This window comes from Falco cherrug, chromosome 8 (genome assembly GCF_023634085.1).
Source record: "Falco cherrug isolate bFalChe1 chromosome 8, bFalChe1.pri, whole genome shotgun sequence".
Taxonomy (NCBI): Eukaryota; Metazoa; Chordata; class Aves; order Falconiformes; family Falconidae; genus Falco; species Falco cherrug.
The window spans coordinates 23,666,676-23,692,040 of record NC_073704.1 but is presented as its reverse complement, the minus strand read 5'-3'; the positions used below and the strand labels follow the sequence as shown (position 1 = coordinate 23,692,040).

The 25,365-nt window shown below is 39.8% G+C and overlaps 1 protein-coding gene across 5 annotated transcripts in view; it reads right to left on the bottom strand.

Annotated features, from left to right (window-relative positions):
• FIGN (fidgetin, microtubule severing factor) overlaps positions 1-19,807 on the bottom strand; it is a 106,590-nt gene extending 86,783 nt beyond the window's left edge. For 3 of the 5 annotated variants that reach the window (XM_027810685.2, XM_027810683.2, XM_055718970.1), the window contains exons 1-2: positions 19,306-19,807; positions 18,297-18,466 (exon numbers count right to left, since the gene is read on the bottom strand). Coding sequence is in view for 2 of the 5 variants with exons in the window: in XM_027810683.2 (XP_027666484.2) it covers positions 18,297-18,321 (25 nt within the window). In the remaining 3 variants the exon portion in view is untranslated. The remainder of the gene's footprint in view (positions 1-18,296; positions 18,467-19,305) is intronic. The other 2 variants (XM_027810686.2, XM_027810687.2) reach the window with 1 other exon arrangement.
• Between the last annotated feature and the right edge of the window lie 5,558 nt (positions 19,808-25,365).

The window sequence follows — 25,365 nt, the reverse complement described above, 5'->3', positions numbered from 1 at the left end:
AGAAAAGGTTTTTCTTCCTCCCTTCCTGGACTCAAAGTCCATATACTGACTGGTACAGCCAATTTTCGTATTATTTTTACATAAACGCTAGACAAGCATGTCTGCATTGCTAACCTGGATCATGAAGATGAGAGTGTACAGAATGTACGTGTGCATACGTGCATGTGTGCGTGCATAAACATTTTAATGGGTGGTCCACCATTTCAGTTCTATTTTACTAGTAAAGTATTGTATACAAACATGTGAATGCTTCTCAGCAGAAATATATATATATATATATGATTTCAGATTACATCAAATCATAAAGCATCTTGTCTCTCAGATCATAAATGCCTTAGTAGAATAAACCAAAACAAAACACTGTTTAGGCATTCCCTTCAAATGTATTGTTCCAGCAAACCCAGATTTAATTAGACAAATAGCATTTTAAAGGCTACTGCTTTATAACATGGTATTCTTGAAAATGATGGGGGGGTGCAGGTAAAGCACTATTCCCATTTAGCTCTGGTAAAAAAAAAAATATTACACACACTTTTTTTTCTTCTTCTTCTTTTTATTCTGGATTGAGACAATGGGGAAATCTTATTTCTTCGCAACAGTTCCAAGGCCATACTAATCAGGTGTAATTTTTAATGAACACTGACTGTTTGGTGCTCATTCAAGGTATTTCATTAGGAGGTTATTCATTTAAAATAAATGTTTCAACCATATCAAGCTGTAACCTTTCTTGAAATGTAAATGAATGGTTTAAATGAGAAGATTAATAAAGAAGGGATGTTCCAATTCCAAGCATGGCATGCTATGTATTTTTAAATTTGTCTATGCCAGATGCTGTCAGTCAGAACAAAAAACTGTCCAAGCAGACAATCTGTGCGTCTGAATGTTGATCATGTTGGAAAGTAAAGGGGGAGGGGGGAGAGAGTGTGTCAAGGATTCATGGTCCTTCATCTTTGCAGTAGAGCAAACACGTCTCTCAGTATAACGACAGACAGCTGCTTCCACTTTCTAATGTGCCCTAACTTAGATCACTGAAAGAATTGTCAGCACTCAGAGAAACACACAAAGATAACACAGCCAGCTGCCATGAAGGGGGAAACAGCACAGCTCAGAAGAAATGGGATTTGTTCCATTTGCATGATGCTGGCTCCCTTGGGCCCCTTTCTTTCAAATCCAAAGCACAAAAGACAACACTTAACATATTTGCTTAAAGATGACAACCTCATGTTGATTTCATTTGGATGTAACAGTGTCAGGATTACAGATATAAGAATATATTATATCTGTAACAGAGACTGACAAATGTATCCATCAGTGAAACTGTCTGATTCATCTGCTTATACAGCCATTTTACCATCCCAAGGGTGCCATCTAAGTAGTAACTTTAGAAGACTGAAGGTCTAATTTTATTACACCACATTTCAACCTACTAAACAATATTATTTCTAAAATAGATCATTTTTATTGGAAGTCTCCCTGATGAAAAATCCAGTAGACACCGGAGAATTTATGAACTGTATGGGTCCTTTGAACTCAATATACTGCCCATTTTAAGCAACTTTCTTTATACGCGATCAAAACCTAAGCTCAAATAACTGAAAATGAGTTAAAAACACAGATGATAATGGTACCTATTTTAACATTACATCATAGTCTGTTGCTATTTGAATACCTGCTTTTTGGCAGTCCATCACTATTTAGAGTGTTTCTTCTTAAGTTCTACATCAATAAAAGAGTTTCTACAGTAGAAACCTCTATGAATAATTATTGCTCTTCAATACACTTTGACCAGCTATGCAATCTAATTTTTGGTTGAGGCTTTCATTGGGCACTCCAAAAGTCACATGAAAGTGACTGAAAGCCGAACACACTACTCATCGCATTGCGCTGCAGCTGCAGAAACAGAAAACCAAACTAAAGCGCGCACGTTTGCAAGATCGCCTGTCTGCAGTTTTACGGACCAGTCCCTTTTTCAATCAGACGAAACAATTAAGCCATGGTTAGAGTCTCTCTAATTTTAAATGCATTACACTGAACTGTCTGATGGCAAAAGTATCCCCCGCACCAACCCAACACCACCAAGTGACTCTGCATAATGCTCCCTATGTGAACTGCTTTGTCTAGAGGAACTCGAAACTGCTTGTTGCTATCTGCTGCCACCAAGAACTGCACTGTAATTCACTAGATTGAAGTTGTTTTGTAAAATGGAGTTAACTGCTGTACGTGGAATTTCAGCACAGCAAATGGTTACCAATCATTATTTTCAATTTGTTTAGTTTCAAGCAATGGGGCTGGTTGGGAGGAGCAGTGAGGAGGACAGGAATGAGGAGAGGAGTGAGGTCAGATACACTGGCTTGCAACGCAAGCAGTGCTAGATGGCACAGCATTAAAAGGCAAGAAAAAAAGTCTCTGCTCCAAACTGCAGTAAATCTAAGAAAAAAAGAGAAAAAAAAAAAAAAAAGAAGAAAAAAACCACACACCCAAAAAACCAAACAAACCCCCAGATTTTATACACATATATAGATTTAAAAAATAAAGATTACAACATTTATAAAGGAGCACTTACTGATCAGTCGTTCTCTGTTCAACCATTACCTTACATTTTAAATACTGGAAATGGACTTCAAAGTTTCCCAAGGTAAATTGTCTCTATTCACATTTTGCCGTCATTCAAGTTTAAATTACTCTCTACTATAAGTGGTTTAGTTGTTGAACTGGAAATGGAAAAGGAACCATTTATGGACAAGTGCACATGAACAAAAATTAAGCTGTAAATATCTGGGCTGGGCCATTATTGTAGTCCAGAAATATCTGGGGCTGAAGCCCAGGATGGGCCTCACTCCTTCTGTGTTAAGATAATTGCTTAGATGATTTATAATTTACTGTTTCTATTAAAAATGGTTTAAAGTGAAATTTGGAGCCTGAATTCTAAAATGAAGAAGACTTTGCTCTTGCTTTCATTTGTTCAGGAGGAAAAAAAAATCCTTTGCGGTTTTTCTCCCCTCTCCTATACTTAAGAGGTACAATGTTCCATCACAAGGACAAAATTCACAGTTTTCTAAATTCAGACCAAAGACATGACACATACCCTTCTAGCGACAAAAATCAGAGACCATCCATGCATTCAGCTTACATTTGAGTTGCTTGGTGCTTTTACACTTCCCATCAAAATTAATTTTGAATTATTTTCCCCACATAACTACTTTTAAAAGAAATAATGCCATAAACTGTATCAATACATTCACAGCATATTCACTTGTCCCTGCTATTTTGAGGTGACCCTCCAGCGGGCACCCAGGAAGGACCACAGGCACCATGTCCCTCACAGGGATGTTTCTGGCTCTAGGGCTTGCTTCCCCCCTACTCGCTTCAACACGGCCCGATTTTTTTGGCTTTCAGAACAAGCTGTAAGAACCACCCATTTGACAGGATGGAAGAGAAAGGGCCAGGATACTGAGGTTTGGAAGACAACAATAAGGATATGCTTGGATGATACTAATCCTCTACTGGCAGTTAGGAAAAAAAAAGATTACTCTCTCCCAGGCAGAACAGCGGGGACGGTCTCTGACTGTAAAGAGCTCTGTCATCAAAAAACTTGGTTATTTAAGACTGACCAGATACCCTAACTATATTTCCAACCTTTTTCCATGACAGCTAAAGCTTATTCTAAGAGTACCCCTAACCCTGCAGAGATCAGGTTTGTAAAGGGGTTAACCATGCCGCCCTCCAGGTGTTACACATCCCTTTTTATTGAGGTTTTTGTGTGTTGGGCAGTTTACTGCACGGCTCCAACACACAACACCAAATGAAGGAACAAGTTTGCAACCTGGGTGTATGCCAAGGTTGAAGTGACACACTAGTGACTGTCTCAGCCTCCTGGGAAAAAAATGGATTAGATGAATCACAAAACAATGTCACCATTATTTCTCCAGTAAGTTAACTATCTGTTGGCCACAGGTGGTCAAGACATAAGGAGTATGACCTAATGCTTTCACAGATTGTGCTCTGTCTTGGAAATTTTTCCCCCATGCAACTCCATAAACTCTAATTGTCCTTAGACCAACAAAACCCCTTAGACATTTTGAAGCAATGGAAAACTTTGCATATGGGGTTGCATCAGCCTAGGAACATACTACAGAAATCTTGCAAACTGTTCATGGGTCACAGTCAAACTTCCCTAGTGAAATTTGGTCCAGTATCACCCATAAAGCAGATACCATGCACTTCATACACCAAACAGCTTGATTATTTTTTTAATTACTTTTCAATAAAAGGTTGGAAAGCTAAATGGGAATTAAGCATAGATCTCCTGACTGTAGGCCAGGTGACCTCCAAAATAAACAAACCGAAACCCTTTAACTTTTGCTGGATTATTTTTTTTTCAGTTTTTACTTATGTTGTATAGAAACATAGAAACTCCACAATGCAGTTAAGCTTCATGGCTCAACAATAAATGTGTAGCTAAAATGCTGTATTTATGCAATTAAAAGGCATGGTTTGCCCAGAGTAACAGGCCTATCTGTTCATCTACTCAGAGGACTTAATGAAGTCATCAGCAGGAAATACTTTTCCTCCCTCTAAAGTATACGTGCTCCAACCAAATTTCAATTCAAATTGCAAAATAATATTTTAAAGTGCTCAAGCAGAAAGTGCCCAAACTAAACCAGTACACTTTTAGGAAAAGTTCTATACTTGGTTAATGACACTCTGTGCAAAAAGATTTTCTTAAATATATATTTCTCCCTAAACGTACTCACATTTGTAGACTAGAACTAAACTATGGTTCAGGGCATGTCTTAATTGATGGTACCAAGAATTCTTGCTTTTTTGTTTTACATCAGTAAGTCTAAGGAAAATTTGAAGCAGACTACCAGATTAATTTGAATTATTGGAAAACTTCTGATTTCTGATGGTCATATACTGGACTAGAGAACCGTAGTCAAACATTTGAACTGGAGAACAAATATGACTCCACATAAATATCAACCTTAGTAACAGTAGTCCATAGGAGAACAAAAAACTGTAATATGGCACTTCATGAGAGAAAAGGGTCGAGCAATTGAACCTAGGCAACTGGAGTATGGTTAACTGGCTTTAATCCCACCTGAATTATTTATTACCTAGATTTTAGTACATAATAAATTTTAGTACCTGATTTTTCAAGTCTCAAATACTGTGCACTGGCTTCTGTAGTCTTTACTACAGTAAAGAGCGGTGTATACCTAAAGAAAGATTTCTACTATGTGAAGAAATAACTGTAAGTGAGCCAAATGATTATACCATAGTGGATTTGAGACTTCCATAAAGATCACCACTGGGGGAGGGGGAAGCAAACAGCATAACAAGTACAAAAGCCTTCCCCCAGATTAAAAAAGGAAAAAGAAAAGGAAAGCAAATCTCTTACTGTAGCAAAACTCCACTAATAACAAGGAATACACACAGAGATTTTATTATGCAACACGAATGGGATTCTCTTTGTAGGTGCCAGTGTTAAAACTTTCTGCAGATGGTTGTGCAGGCGGGGGGGTTATTGGCATGCCCTCTAGAGGCTGGATGTCTGGCCAAGCAACTTTTCAGCAGCCACTAATATACAGGGGAAACTACCAGAACCAGATCTGTAAGCAGTGCTTACTCTTCATTTTATTAAAGCATATTTTATGTACTCCAAGACACCATAAGTATTAATACAGCAAATGAAACCTCTAAAGGATTTCTGCCAAGTATAAATACATGCATAAACACAAGATCTAATTGAAAAAGTCTTTGCTTAATGAGCTCATGGGTGCTTTGGCACAGTGCATAAAATGTAGATTTGAAATTTTAAGACGATATTTCAATTCCCACAGTTGTGCTTTGGAATCAAAATAATGAAAAAAATGCAAAACCTATTCAGCATCAGTTCCGATCTAGGTTACTCCTACTCTAACAGAGCCACACCCTACAAATAACAATGATAAATTTTCTTACCACCCACCTGTGTACTCATAAAGCGTGGATCTTTTTAAAGGCAAAAACATGTCAGGGTAAAACTAGGGTCAAATTTTGCATTAGCAATAGGTAAAAAGATCTAATATACCTAGTCAATCATACACTCGTTGAAATACAGCCCACAGAGCACTTAATAGCTCAGCCCAACAAGCGTATCACCAAGTAGAAGTTGGTGCACAAATGTAAATTAATAGATCTTTTTTCTTAAACCGTACATGATTTTTATCCTTATTATCTTGCTACTGACAGCAAGTAAGTCTTATTACAGCTAACTAGGAAACAAACTTGCTTGCCTCACATCCAGCATTGAACTACCCATGACACTTTAGAAATCATACACTAGTAAGTTGTATTACAACATAAAAGAAATCTCTCCTGAAAGTAGTTAACCTGTAAGAAACATGGACATACAAAGTTTCACTTCTTTCAGTGCCTTTTTAGCACATAATGAACATGTTAATAGCTATCCAGCCACAGTTCTTTTGTTTAAAATATTTACAAAATACTCCAATTTGATACTGGTTGGCATATACAGTAAAAGGAAATACCACAAGGAAAATAGTTATGTTCACCTTCAAAAGGATAGTTAAATGATAAATTAACATCATTAATGAAAACCTCATTATTGCAACTACACAATACCATCGTGCCTATTCATACTTAATTTTCTTGTAGAAATTACATGATACAACACAGCATATAATCGCTTCTGATTGGGGGTAGGAGAGAACCAGTCGTTAACTATGACTAAAATGACCAGTTTTCCAGTGCAGTTGTCTTCTAATTAAATTTAAGTGTGGAGCACAGTCATTGAGATATGCTATAATGATTTGCTTGGAAGTATTTTTCCCTTTTGTTTTTCCCTCTCTGCTTATCAGAATACCTTACACCTTTCAAAACTAAAGCAAGGGGGGGGGGGGGGGGGGCGCAACACGAAAACCACACTTCTGGCAGATGCCAAGGCATGTATTACCATCCTTCCACCCACATTTGGGAATGTAGCTCATCTATTTCTTAGCTCTTCCCACTAACAGGTACTAACTCAAAGGCTCAGAACTGCACCTCAATTGCTATTTCAAAAATACAAGCCTCTTAATGACAAAGCAGACTGCCATTTTAATAGCAGCAAAATAAATACAGTTGTAGTATACAGAGATGTAGCTCAATGCCGCATCAGGCTACAGTGATTCCCATATTTACTGTCAGCAGTTGGGGGTTATACCCAAGCCCAGTTCTCCTCCAGAACAGCTTCCAGCTGAACATCCAACAACGTCAGTACTGTACCCACAAGCCGATACCTAGAAAGTCTGGCACCCCAAAAGAATATGAGGTGGGCAGGAGTTTCTTCTCTGTTTCTGGTTAGTATTTTCTTTAAGATCAGACTTAGAGAAGAAATAACTTATTATATCAGAGTCTCTTATCTTTACAATGAAAGACTGCAGGTCACCTGGTAGAGGACACAACAGATATTAAAGTGATTATAGCCTTGATCTTAGTCAGAAGATAGAATTACATGTGTGTTGGTAGAGACGTTAGTAAAACCATGCAGAATGGCACTTCCCCGTGTTATAGAAGTGCAGTATTTCTACATTTACTATATTTCAAATACAGAAGACTTCCACAGTGGCAGGGTAAGACTGAGAGGCTGGGAAGGGGGGTGGGGGGCAAGGGGGCTGGGGGATGCTGATAGGCAGAGAGAGGGGGGCACGGAATGGCTTTGAAAAGCCAGGAAGGAGAGCTTCTATTTCTCTGCAATGGGTTTATATCAGCCAGGCTTAAATAATGGTATTGCAAATTAAGGCCCAGGGGAATTTGGAGCGTACAAGCGAGCTTTTGTTCGCCAACCCCCAAAAGGTATGTGGGAGATTTGGGGGTTTGTTTCCATTTAAATGGCATATGTATTTCTAAAACATAAGTTAAACTATTTTGCTCTATTTACTGTATGGCCTTGCTGATCGAGGACCTGTTAGGAAAAATGCTTTTCTTAGCCAATGTAGTGACAACTCTTTTTCTGTTGCTGCTTAGCACTTTCATTTACTTCCCTTCAGAACTTTTGAACAAGGAAGAAAGCAACAAATATAATGTAATAAACCTCATACAGGGGGTGAGGGTGGGGAAGACCAGAGGGGTGGGGGGAAGCAAGAGAGAAAGGAGAGCATGGCTAGAAGTCATTTGAAAGGATGCAAGCTTTCCAGTGTAATCACAGAAGCTAATTAGTGTGTTGTGATTGTAAAACATATTTGGTCATCAGAAAGCAAAATAGAAATTGGTACTAAAAAAAAATAATCTTCTGAAGTCTTTAAAGCAGGTGAACAAAAACATAGGCACATACAAACATACGCCTCTACTCTGCCCTCCCTGCACACATCCACAGATACAAAATTGGGTTAGTCTCCTGTAAATAGTCTTAGCTCCTGTAAATATATCTCGGGATTGTAGGTGTACGTTTTCACACTGTAAGATTTCTATACAAAACCAGTTTAATCTAACTCTCTCTGATTATTATTAGAAACTCATTATTTGAGGACATCTATCTTTACAGTAACTATGCACTGTTAAGGAGCACAATGCCCATAATTGTTTAAAGAAGGGGGGGTGGGGAGGGAGAAGGGGATCAGGAGGAGGGAGAAGGTAACTAAGAGAGATTCTGCAATTGAAACAGCAATATCTACTCTGCATTTTGCTCCTTGCAACATTTACCCAGTAACAAACGGAGTTTAAAGTTTCCTCTGTCCAAAATCGCAAATGAGTCATTCCTTATACCTTTATGTAACACATGTATTTTTGCCCTGATGAATTTAAAATGTATTCTTACAACAAGCAGGAAAAATCGAAAACCTTATTTACTCTATCATACAGCATTAATACCCAAACAGGGAGATTGTAGCATTTAGGAAGTACAAATGAAGCTAATGCCTACCATTTTCTGGGGAAATTCCTTATAATACCCATCACCTGGCTTGTAAGATTTGTTCTACGCCTGAATATCCAAAGTCATTACAAATTGCAGGGACTCAGAGCCTCTGATAACTGAGCACCCAAAAGTGGAAATGCTTGCACTTGCAGAGATGCAATACTATTCGTGATGTTATCTCAGCCACTCGGAGCCTTCAAGCTCAAACTGCAGCTGCTGTAGCAGCTCTGCAACAGAAAGGAACAGTAACTTTAGCCAAAAGGACTTGCCTGGCATGAATGAAAGCATCGACTTCTACTATCTCTAAACAGCTGACGTCTTGGAAAGGGGCGGGAGGGGGTGAGGGGGTGGGGTGGGGTGTAGAAAAGTGTTTGCTAATTGCTCAATAAGAAAACATCTTTCCTTAATTAGCAGTGAAATTTTTTTCGCCCAATGAATACTAGTGTCAGTTTGTCTACTATTCTGTACCTTACGGATTATCTGCTCAGTGATGGAAGAAATATCACATTAGAACTTTTTGAATATTTCTAAGTAGTGAAAACTTGAAAAATATTATTTGTTAAGGTATTAGTTATTCACAGCCTCTATAAGCACATGATGAGATATATTTCACCTACATTAACTTTAAAATAAAATTTTTAAAAACCTTAAAGAAAAGCTTCTCAAACTTACTTAACTACGTGTCTCAACAAAGATGTTCTCTGCAAATTAAGGTGTGCCTTTAATGTGACTGTCGCATTGACAAGTGCTAGGGGCCAAATAACGAGAAGTGCTTCATACCCCTCATTACACAGGATTTACTGACTTTCAGCTTCAGTTCTCTACAAACACTAACATTAATCTGAATAATAGATTATTTTTTTCAATAGGACTACCATATCAGCTAAATTAATGTTGCCACTAAAGTTTTTAAACTGAAAGCGGAAAAATACACTAGTGTTGTAGCATAAAGAACGCCTACACAGGATAGGACTATGAAATGAAATGTATGCAAGTCAAAGAAAAATATGAAAATCAAGGATTAAGAAAGGTTAATTGCTGCATGAACAGTTTCCAAAATATATTTATTTAAGCTTTTATCAAAGGCAAAGAGTAAGAAATACAGAATTGCCAGAAATTCTATAGACACATGAAAAATTACTATCTTTAAAATAGAACATCTGCCTCTGAATAGTATGTTCAATACAGGATGAGCATAGACATGTAGTTAATATAAAGCTGCAGATCTAACACTAGTAAACACAAAACCACTCAATTTTGTAAATTAAGTGTACATTCAGCTAAAGAGTTAGCAAATTTACAGTCTCCTTCCATATTAAAAATAACTGTATCTTGCTAGTTTAAAGCCATCAATTTTCTGACTGAATGGGGATACCAGTTCACAAATTATCACATGTGACTTTTAGCCTGTATTACTTTCATAAAAGCCAATGCATACTATTTAAAATTTTAATTTCTCTATTTTAATCACGCAGATGACCTATCCATTAAGTTTAAAGATCTTCAGCAAACTCCGTATGTATTTTAAATAAAACAATTTTATAGAGTGCAAGAAAGGATTCACAGAAACATATTTTCTAAACTGAGTTTACATACAGCAACATTGCACTATTCTTTTCAAGCTGCAAGAGGAAACAGAATTGTATTCATCTACTAGAGTATATTTCTACAATGCTGTACATAGTGGTGTGGTCCACAAATGCCAACAACAAGGGACTGAAAATAGGATCAATTCTTTTCCTTCTCAGAAACAATCTTGTAAGCATCTGAGTTCCCAAAGACATAAAAGAATAGTCACTTTTCTGAGATCTTTTGATATCACTCTTCATGGTGAAGCTATCCACGAGTGATGGGAAAGATCTCTTTTGAAAGTAAATGGTGCACCTTCAAGTGTGTTCAGATACATCTTTGCTGTTCCTTTCTATGTTTCTCAAGTTTTACTTGAAAAGGATGCTTGATTTTTTAAAATTTGGTTTAGGTATCACAATGGGATACCTTATATCAGTCACTGCTTGCAGACCTTATTCTTCCAGCATAGAATCTAGCTGTTTCTTTCTCTGTGTCAACACAGGAGGCTGAAGTAATCAGATAGGTCTAAAGAAGACAGAGGATGTTAACCTGCACTTTCTCAGAATCTGTGATGAGTAAGTCCATTCTTTCAACATGACCACACTGAGCCGTAAGGTATATAAATAGCTACTTTTAATCTAAAAGCACAGCTATCACAAAAACGTGTATAGCAGGACTATCTATTCATAATATTTAAAATGTCAATATTGATACTATTGTCAGGGATTAATACATTCTGCATATAACTTTATCATTCCCATCCACCCTCTGCTGTCACTCAGTAATACAAAATAATTGTTGGCTCTTCCCCTCACTATGTCTCCAGACGAAGCGTACACACATTAACATCTGTTGTACTGTCTAGGAATATCTTTGCAGCAGTTCTCATAGTTTTATGAAGTGGTAATTCAAGCTCACTCTGTACATGTTTTTTTATTAATTACTTGCCTGTGTGTTAGAATAGAGGAGACAGAGGGGGAAAATACAGATGTTATTTCCAACATAATATAAAGCAAACAGCAGTTGTTCTAAATCAGGCCAAAAAATAACCCTTGAATGAGAGCATGAAGATACATTCCTGCTGCAAACCCGTGTAACCCACCAGGTCCAGCCCCTTCTCCCATCTCCTCTCAATATGCATTTCCCAATTCCATTCGGATAAGCAGGAGTTATGAAAACATGCATTAATGTGTCCCTTAAGTATTTTATCATGCTGAAGATGAGAAACAAAAAGTTTAATTATGACCCATAACAGAGAATCATTCATTCAGACCTTGCTCAGTTAGATGTGAGACAGCTACCTTAGATCATGAAGTTTGACCACAGTATGCTCTTACTACTGGAGTATTAATGCAAAGTAGATACTTATTACTGAAGCCAATTTATCACCGATCTATAACCAGCTTGACACATGCAAACATTCAAAAATATCACACAAAATAAATTGTGGCATACATCTCCATGCATTGAGCAATTCATATACAGAAAATGAACCATATGCTTTAACAAAGAGTACATAACATTAGAAGTAGAATATGAAAGGGTTAAAAACAGATAACAAAAACTCCAAGCCATATGTGATTTCAAAGAACCTAGAGCGAAAATGGACTTGCACCACCAAAGTTTGCCATCACATCAAAATAATCTCAACATTTTTGTCCACATCATTATCAGGATATCTGAAATAACAACATAGTAGCAGTAGCTGTGCTATACTTTAAAAGAACTGAGAAAATAGTTTCTCAGTAAGTTAAATAATATGACTGGTAATTACTATTTCGGCATTTCATGGCACATCAGAATACAAGCTTAACAGACTAGTAAAAAAAAAATATCAGCCAGTGACATGACAGTCATCTAGCTGCATTATTTTTAATTATAGCTGAGACACCTGAAACTTTAGGTTTTTCCATATGCAGAAAAACAGTTTAAAGAACAAAGTTTTATTCTATTATTTAAATATAATAACACATGGCTGTTCTTTCTATTGTACAAATATAATAGCAATTGTAGTAAGGAGTGTTGCTTATATGATTAAACAGATAGTTCAGCATTATGATACGTTTGACAGGTACCGTTACTAGCACTATAAGAACAGACATACAATATTGTTATTACCATACTGTGTGTGCCGATACCTCCATAGCAATATAACTCAGCAAAAAGGAAGCACAGACTCCGCATTTTCATCACTGCAGAGGTCTCCGTATGCTGTTATTCAGTGGAGCTTTGGGCAGATTACACTTTCTAGTATTCTTCCCATTCTCAAACTGGCTTGTCAAAGCCTGATCTCCCCCCATCCCACCCAGTTTCTCAAGACCCAAAGTAACCAAGACTGACCAAGTATTCCTCTTTCTATTTTACCCTTACTAGACACACAGCAAGGCCAACATCAACAGGTATTTAGAAGCAGTAGTAGTAAAGTCCACTTGTATTTAGTAGGTTGCTGCAAATACAAATTATCTTCTAAGAAACATAATACATATACATGCATTCTCTTTAACATGCAGATCAGGGGGGTGGCAGGTACAGTTATTAAAAGACTGAAAGCCTTAGAATTCCTTTGACCTCCATTACAGTCTAGGACTCCTTGCTCCTTGAAGGATAAGATTGTATTTGTCGAACCTATGGTAACATATTGCAAGTGGATTTTCTCTATTCTTCTGTATTAGCTATCATACTTTAAAGGAATACAGTTTTACTAAGGGAGATGTATATGTTGTTTTGAGATTCAGAGATTTTTCTTTTCTATTTAAAAAAAAAATCTTACGGAATTTTCTTTATGCTCACATTTCTCACACGCTCTATAAAAATATCATTGACATAGGGTGAAAAGGTCACATGCCTCACAGAAATAAAGCCAAGTATTCCAGTAAGGTTTTTCACCTGGAAAATATTTCTATAACTAATTCTATGTATTGGAAATTGTTTTATTATTATTTTAGCAACAAAAAAAAATCCTCCATGCCTTTTCCCAGCCTAGAGTTCCTTGAAGCGATCTTTCCCATAAGAAAGATAAGTTTTCACTTAGAGGATAGCATCTCTAGCAGCAAGAGTTTAATACTCTGCAACAATATCAGGGATATGCAATCCTGAATTTACAGCTCTTCAAATGAATTTTATAGCTATACTATTCATTTTGGATCAGATACTTATCTAAAATTCCATATATTTTGGTAGCCATAATATCTGATTTAAAACAGCTTCCAATAAGCCAAAGAATGGTACTAAAAAAAAAAAAGGGAAAAAAGAAAGAGAAAAAAGACACCAAAAAGAAGGAAAAAAACCAAAACCTGGGACCTGCAAATTACTGTAGCTCTTTACAGCTAAACTATTTTACACCAGCTAAGGATTGAGCCCAATATGCACAATTCCACTTCAAAGTTGATGTTTTTCCCACCTGCATAGACCTTTGCTTCTCATCTGCTCTGTTAACAACACACAAGAATTTCTAATTAGTTTATCCAAAATTCTTTTTACAGTTATTTTTATGCCTTTTCTTATCAATGACTCAGGAGGAGAAAAAAGTGCCGATTGATCAATTAGTCAAGCTTTATTGATATACAATATTCCTCAATACTTCAGAAATGTCTGCAGAACAATTTCCTCCAATCATAAGATCAATGAATCAATGTAAAACCCCAGTAATTAAATTTATCAACTCAGTATCAATACATCTGGCACTTTATGAAAGTATTATGCAAAGTTTGTTCTATTAAGGGATATATTGATTGAGGGCAAAGAGCCAAATATTTCTATTATTAGATCTAGGAATGCTAGATCAAAACTCAGTCTGTTATAAACAACATACAAATGTTTCATGTACACAGATCTCACGCTGATTCCGTACCATTAAACCCACTCCTAACAAGCAGATAAGCCTATTAATTGATGATTAAGACTACAGGAAGATCAGTCATTATATTCAATGTTTCTTGTATGCATTCATTGAAGAAACGTATTGACAGAAACCTTCAGACTAATTTTCCTCTAGGAATTATATTTTTAAAAAGAAGGAGAGCATCTACACAAAAGCAGATTTCAAACCTTGTTCATGCAGCATAAAATAGCCTTAATTAAATTTTGAAACTAAAGCTTTGCAGTCTGAAAGAGATTATCACATCTCTCTCCATTGTATACAGTAGTTATTAATTGAAAGGTGAACAATAAAGCCTAAAGATGCCATATCTGATCAGATCCATATTAAAAACCAAAACAAGGAAACAAAAACACCTTCCAAGTGTTTTACAGTTTAATTCTTAAAGGACTAGTATGCAAAGTATTCTGGAATATATTTTTAGTTGCTAACCCTTACTACATATGCGTAAGCAAATAGAGCACAAAAGTTCATGAAGCGCCATTTTATTAATTATAACAAAAAAAGAGTAGTAGGCTTTTTATACCAAGGGAAAAAAAAACAAACCCTGAATAATTTTGGGCTTTAACAAGAAAGTCTTAAAGAACATCTAATGACATAAGACTATATAATGACATAAGACTATATTTTTTTCCCCATGAACTGTATAATGAAAATAACAATAACAATACAATCTTCATGTTTCTAAAACCTGCTAGAAAGAGAAGCAAAACTCCCTATGCTTCCACAGATGTTGCAATAAATGAAAACAATTTGATTGAGTAGTGAAGGTATCTTATTATGAAGGGGGGGAAATAGCAACAAAAACCCCAAACCCACCAGATTTGTGTAGGAGTCACATCCTGTTACAAACATCAAACAACAATGAGCCTTTATTACCATGCTATGATTGCTTCATTTCAAACATGATTAATTAGCAAGTATAACACTCACCAAAACTCCCACCACGCTGCTGTTGCTGCCTATTTGCAAATGGGTCCCTATCAAGTATTCATAAGCATATTAGTCTCATTTATGACACTGAAGAAGTCAAAGCATCCTGCTTTAAGGATGATTTAGCTCATACCTTAGCCGAATAGAAAACAAAACAAAAACCCAACAAACACCGAAACCCTCTTCTGTCAAAGGGATTCTTTGATAATCCAAACAGAAACTTCATGCAAAATGAAAAACTATTCTTAAAAGTTGCTGAACAATTGAAATGTTTGAAAATAAGTAGAGATAAAAGATCAATTTAGACTTTGTTTTGGTATTTTGTTTGTTTTGGTTTTTATTGTGTTTTTTTTTTACTTGAGATTTCGACTTGATATTCAATTTGAAATACACTGCTCCTGTTGAGAATGAAAGTGTGGTTCATATGCCAAAAATGGAATCAAAAAGAGGATGAGAAGGGGAAGACACACTTAACAGGACTCTTAACTCATGTTTTAAGCTGTGCAAACAGATACCTTCAAATGTACCTTACTTGCAATAAACATTACTTTGGCAGTAAAAAAAAACCAAAACAAAACTTTGCTTCACAGGGAGGAGAGGTGGAAACAGATCACAAATAGAGAAGAAACATGACTGAAGACAAGAGCAAAAAAAACCCCTGAATTTGCCCTCTCAAACTGAACTCTATAAATACTATCACAAAACCAAGGGGAAAACGTTCAATTTGGAAGCAACAGCTGTATTCCTAAGCAAGAAAATATCCCTGATGAAATAAAGCATGGGCATCCTGAGAGGATCTTTAAAAGTATGAAAAGAGATGCCTGTGTGGCAAAGCTAAAGTTTCAACGTGAAAATAAAAATTAGGCAGAAGATCTGATACCTCCTTGGTTTACCAGCTCTGTATCACAGATACTTGATGATTTTGTCACACCCAGCGCAGAGTCATTTCTAAGTGCAAATCAGTCCTACTCTCTCCAGCTTTTTCAATTTTATAAATTTGGGATCAAAAACATCAAAGCAGCTTCCACTTCGGACCTAACTTTTAGAGGATCAATGTGACAAGTCACTGCTTGATAGATGTTTCTCTTGATAAACGACTTGTTCAAAAGAGACATTGTAGCTTTCATTTCCTGACCACAACACACTTTTAATTTGCAACAGCAGAGCTGCTGGAGTGTGACTAGTTCCCACTTTCCAGCCTTTCAGGATTGTGGCACTGTCAGGCCACATACATGGGCAAAACAAAAACTCAGAAAGAGGTGCATCCGCAACAAGAATTGTAGCAAAACTTTTCCTCAAACAGGAACCTGATTATGTTTGATTTCTCCTAACAGTGGGCTTTTAAACTCCCTTCCCAACCACATCCTATCCCTAACATTTTAGGAAAGGGGGGAAGTGAGGAGAAATCATATTTGGAAATATATACTTAAGTGCCATAGAATGTATATAGCTGCCTAATAGTATCATGTTGATTATACATATATATATTACTGCTACTATGATTATTATTATTATCTGGGAATAGCATTTAACAGTCCAAACTGTCCACACCATCCAATTTCAGCTCTCAGCATACTGTCCGATTCCCAATTTAAAATTTATAAATGTAATATCCTCCTCATCACAAGCAGCAGTCCAATCTGCTCTGAATATATATTACAGCTTTAACATCACAGAGGGAAATCTCCCATCTGGCAATCACATTTGCTCCAACAGCTCTAGAAAAAAAAAAAAAAAAAAAAAAAAAAAGGAGAAAAAAGAAAGAAAAAAAATGTTCTGCTCTTGCTCGCTCTCCTCCTTAAAACATTTCTCAGGGCAAATTATGTGCATCTAAAATAAACAGTCGCCTTATTGATCGCTTCAAAGTCAACAAGTTCTACATGCAAAACGCAATCAGATCACTCGCATCATATAGCACCCAGGATATGTTTAGCAATATAGTCACCTACAGCACCAAAATAGGAGTGTACGTTGTGCAACTGCTCTCTCAATTTCTTTCTTGCATTCAGATATGTTATTACGAGAGATCATCAGCCACACACGCCAGACCTCCCCCTTATCCCAAACACACACACACGCGCACGCACACACACTCTCTCTCCTAGGGTCTCTCTCCATCCTTATTTGTTGCTACCAAATGCAATTAAAAGTGAACGTACCCTCTTTTTGGTTGCAGAAAACAGACTAATAGTCACTTCTGTTGTTAGTTCCTTAACCTTAATTGCATACCTAGAGGTGTATCTACTGCACCAGAAGGAGATCTACTGAAATTCCCCATGCTCCATTTTATCTGACTTTTTTGGAGGAGAGGGCAGTGTGGGGGGCTGGAGAGTGACCGTTAAAATGAAGCCAGTTTCAACACCTGATTATTTCATTCTGTTACACATTGAGAACAGAGCAGTGGGAACCAGACACTTGTAAACTGAGCATAAAATGCACTTATTATACAATATTAAACATTCGGCCACAACAGTAATTTTGTTTGTTTACATGCAAAACATTCCCTCACCCCACATCAGTTAAAACCTCTAGCAGATGATTATGCTGAAAGTAAGAGAGGGAAAAGCAGCTGGAGTTCAAATATATACTAAAAAACTATTAGTTTGCACAAGGAAAAGAAGCATTTTAGGCATGTATGCACGAGTATGTAGACGTATAGGTGTATATATTCATTGCTACACATTTTTGCCTTCTCCGGCCACTGAGTTTTTCTAAATTACACACCACTGGAGTTCAGTGGTGTATATAGTGCACTGCTAGTAACATGCAACTTTAGATTTTACAACTGAGATCAATACAACGGACAAAACTAATGCTACAATCGAAGCAGAAATTATAAACAAATGATAGCAAGAGAAAAAAATGCTCCTATATATATACACAAGTGAAAATATACTATTAAACATTAGCTATTTATTACAAAATATTTGCATGCAGAGTCCTCAGTGCGTTATCATGCTATTTAAATTTGTCTTTGCTATTTAGATGCAAAGGAAGTAGATCCCAAAACGGACATACCATAAACACTGGTGCTACTGATCATTTCTTGCTGGCAGCACAAAAAGCTGAATTGGATTTTTCACAAGCAGGAATTCCAAAGGTTGCTTTTCATTAAAGCCACTTTTCCTCTCAGCTATCAAATGTCACTGCCTTGAAACGTGGGCCCTTTCGTCAGGTATTCATTTAACCTACATGCATATAATTAAGTGGGAAAGCAACATCAACAAAAAGGGGATCTCAGATCACAAGAGAAGAAAGAAAGGGGGGAAAAAAAGCACATGACCAGGAATGCAAGTCCATGTCAATTTCACTCACTCCCATTGAAACTAACAAGAGCTCCAGGGAGGATAGTAATAGGATCAGTGGATTGTATATACCATTAAATTATACATCTTTCTCTCCCTTCCGAGCCAACAATACGCCCACCACGCTGTACCCCCTCCAAGATGATGTGCTTACATTTCACTGCAACAGCTCCTCTGACATATCCGTGCCTCCCCCCCCCCCAGTCAAGCCACAGCAATTTTAACCTAACTTTTGTTTTGTGAGATTATTTGCACTTATTTGCTCAGAAGTTAGTTGCCTCAAAGTCCAGCCCCGCGTTACCTGCAGTTTATTGTTTTCAATGCAACTTAAAAATAAATCCAATTAGGAGGAGGAGGAGGTGGGGAGGGAGCTTGCAATCGCGAACTCTTAATCTGCCTACTATTGTTGGCAACGATCAAGGAAGAAAAACCATGCACTGCGATTGTATATCTGTACTTTCCAGACTACGATTAGGAAAGCAGAGCGGAGTGTTTAGTATCAGAAAACGACTGCAAATTAGGCAAAATATTTAGGGCACGAGCAGGCGATTAAAAAAAAAAAAAACCAACAAAAAACAAAACAAAAAAACCCACCAAAACCCCCCACGCGGCTCTTTCGCAGAGCTTTAAGATTAAATAAAATTTCAAACGATGGTAGAAAGACTGGGGGGGGGGGGGGGGGGGGGGGGGGGAGGGGGGGGGCGCGAGAAAGATCCTCTTACCTGGAGATTTGGTACAACAACCCGATAGGTTAGAGTAGCATCGATCCGCTGTGTTTGCTGATGAATGGGGGCTCGGGTTAAGTGAAGGTGCCTATGATTTGAAATCATTCCAAGTTTTTGAAGGGAAGACTGACTGCAGCCTCTGCCATGTTGGAATTTCAAACCCAAAACAGCTGCTTTGCAAGGAGCCAGCATGCCAGCAGCTGGACGCCTGCGCAGAGCGCCGCCGAGCCAAATTCAAATCACTTTCACGCGAAGAGCCAAAGATCAGTTTTCAAAGGGGGAGCGGCGCGGGGGGCGGGGGCGCTCCGCGGCACTGCGCGCCGGGGCCGCCGCTTCCCGCGGGGGGCAGCGGGGCGCTCGCGCCGCGGCCCCGCTCCCGCTCCCCGGGGCGGCGGGACGGGGCACGGGCCCCCTCGGCGGCGGCGGCGGCCGGGCTCCCTCCCGGGCGCGGCGGCGCTCCGCGGCGCGGGGCGGCGGGGGAGGGCCGGGGCCTAGCGGCGGCCCGCACCCGCGGGGCAGGGAGCCGACGCGAAGGTTCCCCCGGCCGCGGCCGACCCCCTCTCCGCTCCGCCGCGGCCGCCCCGCTCTTCCCCGCCTGGGGCCGGGGAGCGTCCCGGCTCGGCCGGCGGCGGCCTGCGCGGCTTCCCTCGCCGGCCGGCTTCCGCGCCGCGTCTCCGGGCGGCCGGTGCTGGGGCTCACTGGCCGCCGCCGCCTGAGGAAAATGGCCGGAGTGGAAGTGCCCCGCGCGCGGCGGGCTCGTCCCGGCCCGGGCGGCGGCCAGCGCCCCGCAGACGTGCCCCGCGCCGGCGCTGGCTCCCGGGGAGCGCCGGCCGCTGCCCGCCGGAGCCTGGCTGCTAGCAGCCGCGGCGAGGCATTCCCGGTAGCCGGCAATGGCTGAGGGGCCCCGGCAGCCACACCTCCCTCTGCCCGCACTTCCCCAGCCCCGGCTCGGCGGGGGATGGCAGGGAGCCAGCTACCCCGGCCCACAGCTGCCGGGGACTCCCCTTGCATAAGAGGGATTCCCCGGGGGGCCGTTAGACTGCCTTTACAGCCTCTTTATGCTGGCAGGGAAGGCATAAAGTGGCCACACAGCACAAATTGGGCCCTCCCTCTTGTACACCGGTAATGCTGCCTCTCGCAAACAGGTCTTTCTCCAGCGTGGCCGACCCGCCGTGCCGGTCTCACGGGCACCCTGCTCCCTCCGCACGCCCGCGCCTGCCTTCCCGCTACCGCAGCTGCGGAGAGGGGAGCCAGGGCTTCCCACGGGACGGACTTGCATTCCTGGTTTTACACCTGATGAGGCGATCAGAGCATCTTTACCATTTCTTCTAGGGGGGAAGAAGCCACGCTGTCCAGATGCTGCTCGAGCTCTGCCTCGGGGTCCCTCCCGGAGCGGTTTAGCTTCCCCCCTTCCCAGCCCTGCTGAGGAGTTAAGACCAGCTTGGAAGGGCTGTTTGTCCATCCTGGATGTGGAAGAGATGGATTACATTTTTCTAGGAAAACAGGAAGATGCAGTGGGACTACGGGCTCTGGAGGAGGCAGAGGAGACCAGTGCCAGGGGGTTAGCATCTGGAGGGAGCAGGAATGGGCTGTTTTCCTGGCTGTTTTCCTTTTCAGTAATACAGTAGGCCGAAATAAAACTCACAAGTAGCTGCCAGCAGAAGCTACTGTGAGCTGTCAGCCAGTCCCTATCTTACCAGGTAATGGAAAAGAGAGGAGAGCAAGGCCTGTCGGATTGATGTGGTCCATGAAGTGATTCGGTCAACCCAAAACTATTTTCACCAGCTGAAGACTCTTTTGGGAGGCCTGAGCCCCCTGGGCGACAAAGCTGTGCCTAGAGAGACTGGAAATAAAAGGACAGAGCAAAATGGCTAGACAAACTTTGGCTTGTTAAGGATACGGAAGGTGTTCCTAGCTTGCTTGGGCATCTAGGGGTAACGCTAGTGCTAACGCCGGTGCTGCTACGTAAGGAGAGCACTGCTAGTGGAATAACAAGGTGTTTTGAAGCAAGGAAGTTGGTTCTAGAGCACATACAGCTTACACTAGCGAAACTTCTTGTGCTTCCCGTCATGTCCCAATGAAAATGAAACATACATGTAGACACAGTTTAACTGGATGTTAGAACTTGCAACAGAAGTCTATAGAAGTCACCTTTTCCCTGCCCTCAGCACTGGCTGACTATAAGCAATGGGCCCGATGCCTGGATCAGCCCATTACCTGTGCAGATAGCCACCCATTGTCCTTTCTACAAGAGCTACTGGATATTAAGTGGCAGCTTTGGCATTAATGCAGGCAGACGACTGTTCCAAATGCAGGCAGCATGTCAGTAGCTTATGTTGTTCACTAATTTGACCAAACTATACATATTACACTTAGTAATCTCCGATGCTGAAATCTGCAGCACAGCATATTGCCTCTGCTAGTGTTGCCAGCACCAAGCACTGCAAATAAGAAGTCAAGGTCTCAAGGTCATGAGCTTGGTCTAAAAATCATATCATTAAACACAAAAATGACTCTTTTTGTCTTTGCTTTTTCATACATCTGGATTCCTTCTCCTGTGGCACTATGCACTTTTTCTCTCAAGCGAAAGATGAGTTTCTTACACAACTACAGAGCTCCATGACTTGTAGATGCAGGAAAACAATGGCAACTATCATAAGGCATTATTAGACGAGCACCAGAGCTTTTGAAATTTTTTGACCAGTGAAGAATATATTTATCAGTCTTAGTATTGTATTAACCTCAGTATTTTCATTTTATATTCCTGTATTTTTCTTCCCTTCAGGCTTCTCATGCCACATTAAAATAGCCTGACTTGAAACAGTAGATATGCAGTGTATGTTTGTATGGGTCGACATTCACCTCTGTGCAGGTCAGCATAAGGCTTATGTACCATATTAAGTCCTTATTTTGAGGTTTGAATTAGGCTGAAGTGAAGGCCTTGTTCAGCTCATCTGTACATGGATGAATTCCACTCTTTGTTTAAAATGCCACCAAACAGTCCTGATCCTTTTGAATGGGAAATTCTCACAGACTTTCAAAATGGGAATGTTACTTTGAGCCTATTTCAACATCTAGGTGAAACGTTCACAATGAAATTCAAAACCACATGAAACCCGCCTGGTTTCAGGTTTTGTTACAAACTCCAAACTCAGACCAGGCTCCGTGAAAGTTCACAGAGCTTTTCAGCAAATCTAGATTAGTAACATTTAAACCATTTGAATTGTGAAAACAAAACAAAAGAAACAAAAATCCCAGAAAACAAAGAACAAGAACATCTAACTATGCTACTGCAACCGTTCTCCCAGGGATGCTCATGTGATGCATGTGGACTTTGCAGTTACCACTTAGTATATCTAGTAAAGGTTTTTAAAAGCTATAATAAAAACAACGGTGGTCTGTGAAATAGCCTTTAGTGCCTTTACATTAATTACACGGATTTAATTTGTAAATGGGAGCAAGTTTTCAAAGTGGCAGACAATGCCAGAGTTCTTTTGATGCTGACAGTTTGGCAGCGTCTGTGCTCCCCTTGTGTGCTGGCAGTACAGACCTCCAGGGCAGGGCCTCCTGCCTGCCTTCCTCCCTCTGTGCTGGGGAATCCCTTCAGTCTCCAACTCTCAGACCTCACATGTGGCAACTGCCGCTATAGTCGTCTGCTACGATGTGCTGCAATAAACGGCCTTCAAGTGCCTTTTTTTTGGAGTTGTGATCATTGGTGAATACACAGACTACTTTCTTCCTTTGTTAGGAGCACAACCTGTTTAAGAGCTCTGGCAACTCAAATCAGATATTCATACCACCTGGATCCCCATCGAGCAGCTGAGGTGGCTCCAGATGCCACATGCTGGGACATTTCCAGAATGTGTGTGGCAGGACAGACCATCATGGGCCTCCCTTATCGGGTGGGAAATGCTACCCCTTCTCTCTCTCACTGGAGTGCTTAGTCACAGAAACCTCAGTCTCTGTAGCTAAGGTTCACTTACTACCTTTCAGGACCACCTTTCTGTGTGTCAGCATGAGTGCAGTGACTGCTTTGGCTTGCCTGAGCTGAGACTCCAAGAGGCAACGACACCTCTGTGGTCCTTAAAGTATTGATAAATACAGATCAGAAGTAATTGTCTCTTTCTTGCATACAGGCAACCAACACTGAGTTGAATGAATGCTCTAAACAAGCCCCATAGCAAACAGTGGGGCAATGGTCAAGCACAGAGAGGGAAATGCATTCCAAGTATTAATATTACTTGTTGCTTCCATGTTCTTCCCAGGAGATTGGAAGGGATGAAATCCTCCCTTTTAGCTGCACCACTGTTCTGCACAGTTGGACTGAAGCTTCAAACAGGTCCAAGCCCTAGGTCAGAGACTAAACCAGAAACACATAATGTCTTCCTGGCCTTGTTTAGCACACAGAATGATGGCTTAGGTGCTGGGCAGTACCTAGTATCACAAAACATCACTTGACTAAAGGTCATATTTAATGTAATTCCTGCCTGTGTCAGAAAGAAAAACTTTATATACAGACTACATCTATGTGTAGGGGCACTTTTTGCATCTTTGCTGGGCTGATGTAAAAACTGGTAACTTTGACAACTTGTAACCACTTTGGGTTAGATTCTGGGGTTTTCTAAAGAGCGTTTCCGATATTTTTGTTGTCTTGTCTGTTTGTGCCTGCTTCTGTGGAATGGGGAAAGGATCACCTTGATTTCAGTGAGATTTCTAGCCCAAACCCTTTATTGGTCATTCTCTACAATCTCGCTGAATATTTGATGCTTTTGGCATCAAAAAACTATTGGTCTCTGAAGTAATTTCCATTTTCCATTTTAGTCCTAAAGGAGAAATTGTTCACAATATCCAACAAAAATATTCATTTAGCAAGTGCCCTGTATAACAGAACAATATATAGTTGGTTGTCACATAAACATCTGACGAGACCTATGCCTTCTGGTGTTTCTTGAATTTTGAGTGCTTAATATTTTTACTTTGGTACCAAATGCATTTTTAATACAATTTGTCCATTTTTTTAAAAGCAAACTTTAATACATAAAGTCCCTCTTGGGGAACTGTAGGAAGGAGTTGAATGGTTTTAGGGGTTTTGTTCTCCATCTTCTTTTATTTTTCACTGTGTTGTTCATTAACTGGATAAGAAACGCACTAATCCCTGTCATTTACCTTAACAAACACAATAATAACTTGTTCTCCTCACTTAAAATTACCTCTCCTCATTTGAATTAGAGGAGGATGAGGTGCCCACATGAGGCCAGTAGGATTCAGAGACATGTGACAGTGACAACGGAATACTAAGGCACAGGAATGACAAACACATTTCTTTTTTTCTGTCTCTAACTCCTTCTTTTCCTTACAAGTACTATCTTTGCCTTGGTGCTAGCACCTTTCTCATTCCTTCCCTGATTCCAGGCCTCAATCACAATCCTTCCCATTTGCCCCCCTGTCTAGTGCCAGTCTCATTCATAAGTCCTTGTCCTCAACCATCATCGCATCTTTTGACCTTTGACTTGTGCATTTTTCCAGTGCCCGAACACATTTTCCTTTGGTTTTTTATCCCCTTCCTTGATGGTCTCCCTTTTCTGAATTCCAGTCAAGCTGCTTCTTATTCCATGTTGTCTGGCGATTTGCAGGAAGAAGGCCAAGAACATCTGATAGACACCTTTATTCTCTTTGTATTTAACACCACTGGCAATTGAAAAGAGAAATCTGAGAGCAAGTCCTGCTCAGATCTGCAAGCCCCAGGAAAGAATACATCCACTGCAGACAGAATCTTTGAAGAAGCTGGTAAATGAAATATGCAAACAATTTTACAGAAGATCAGATTTCTCCAGACTGAGGAAGACCTTCATAGGCTGGTGAAAGAGGAATATCCCTTCCTAAGCTGAGTCCCACTACAAGCAAGTAGTCAACAAAATATTTCAAAAATTTCCTAACATGAGCAAAATAGATTTTCCCTCAGTGCATTCTGAGAAACAGCTGACCATATTTGCTGAAAGTTTTGAAAAAATAGCCCAAGGCAGACATTTGGCATGAAAATTGCTGCCCAGTGGTTTA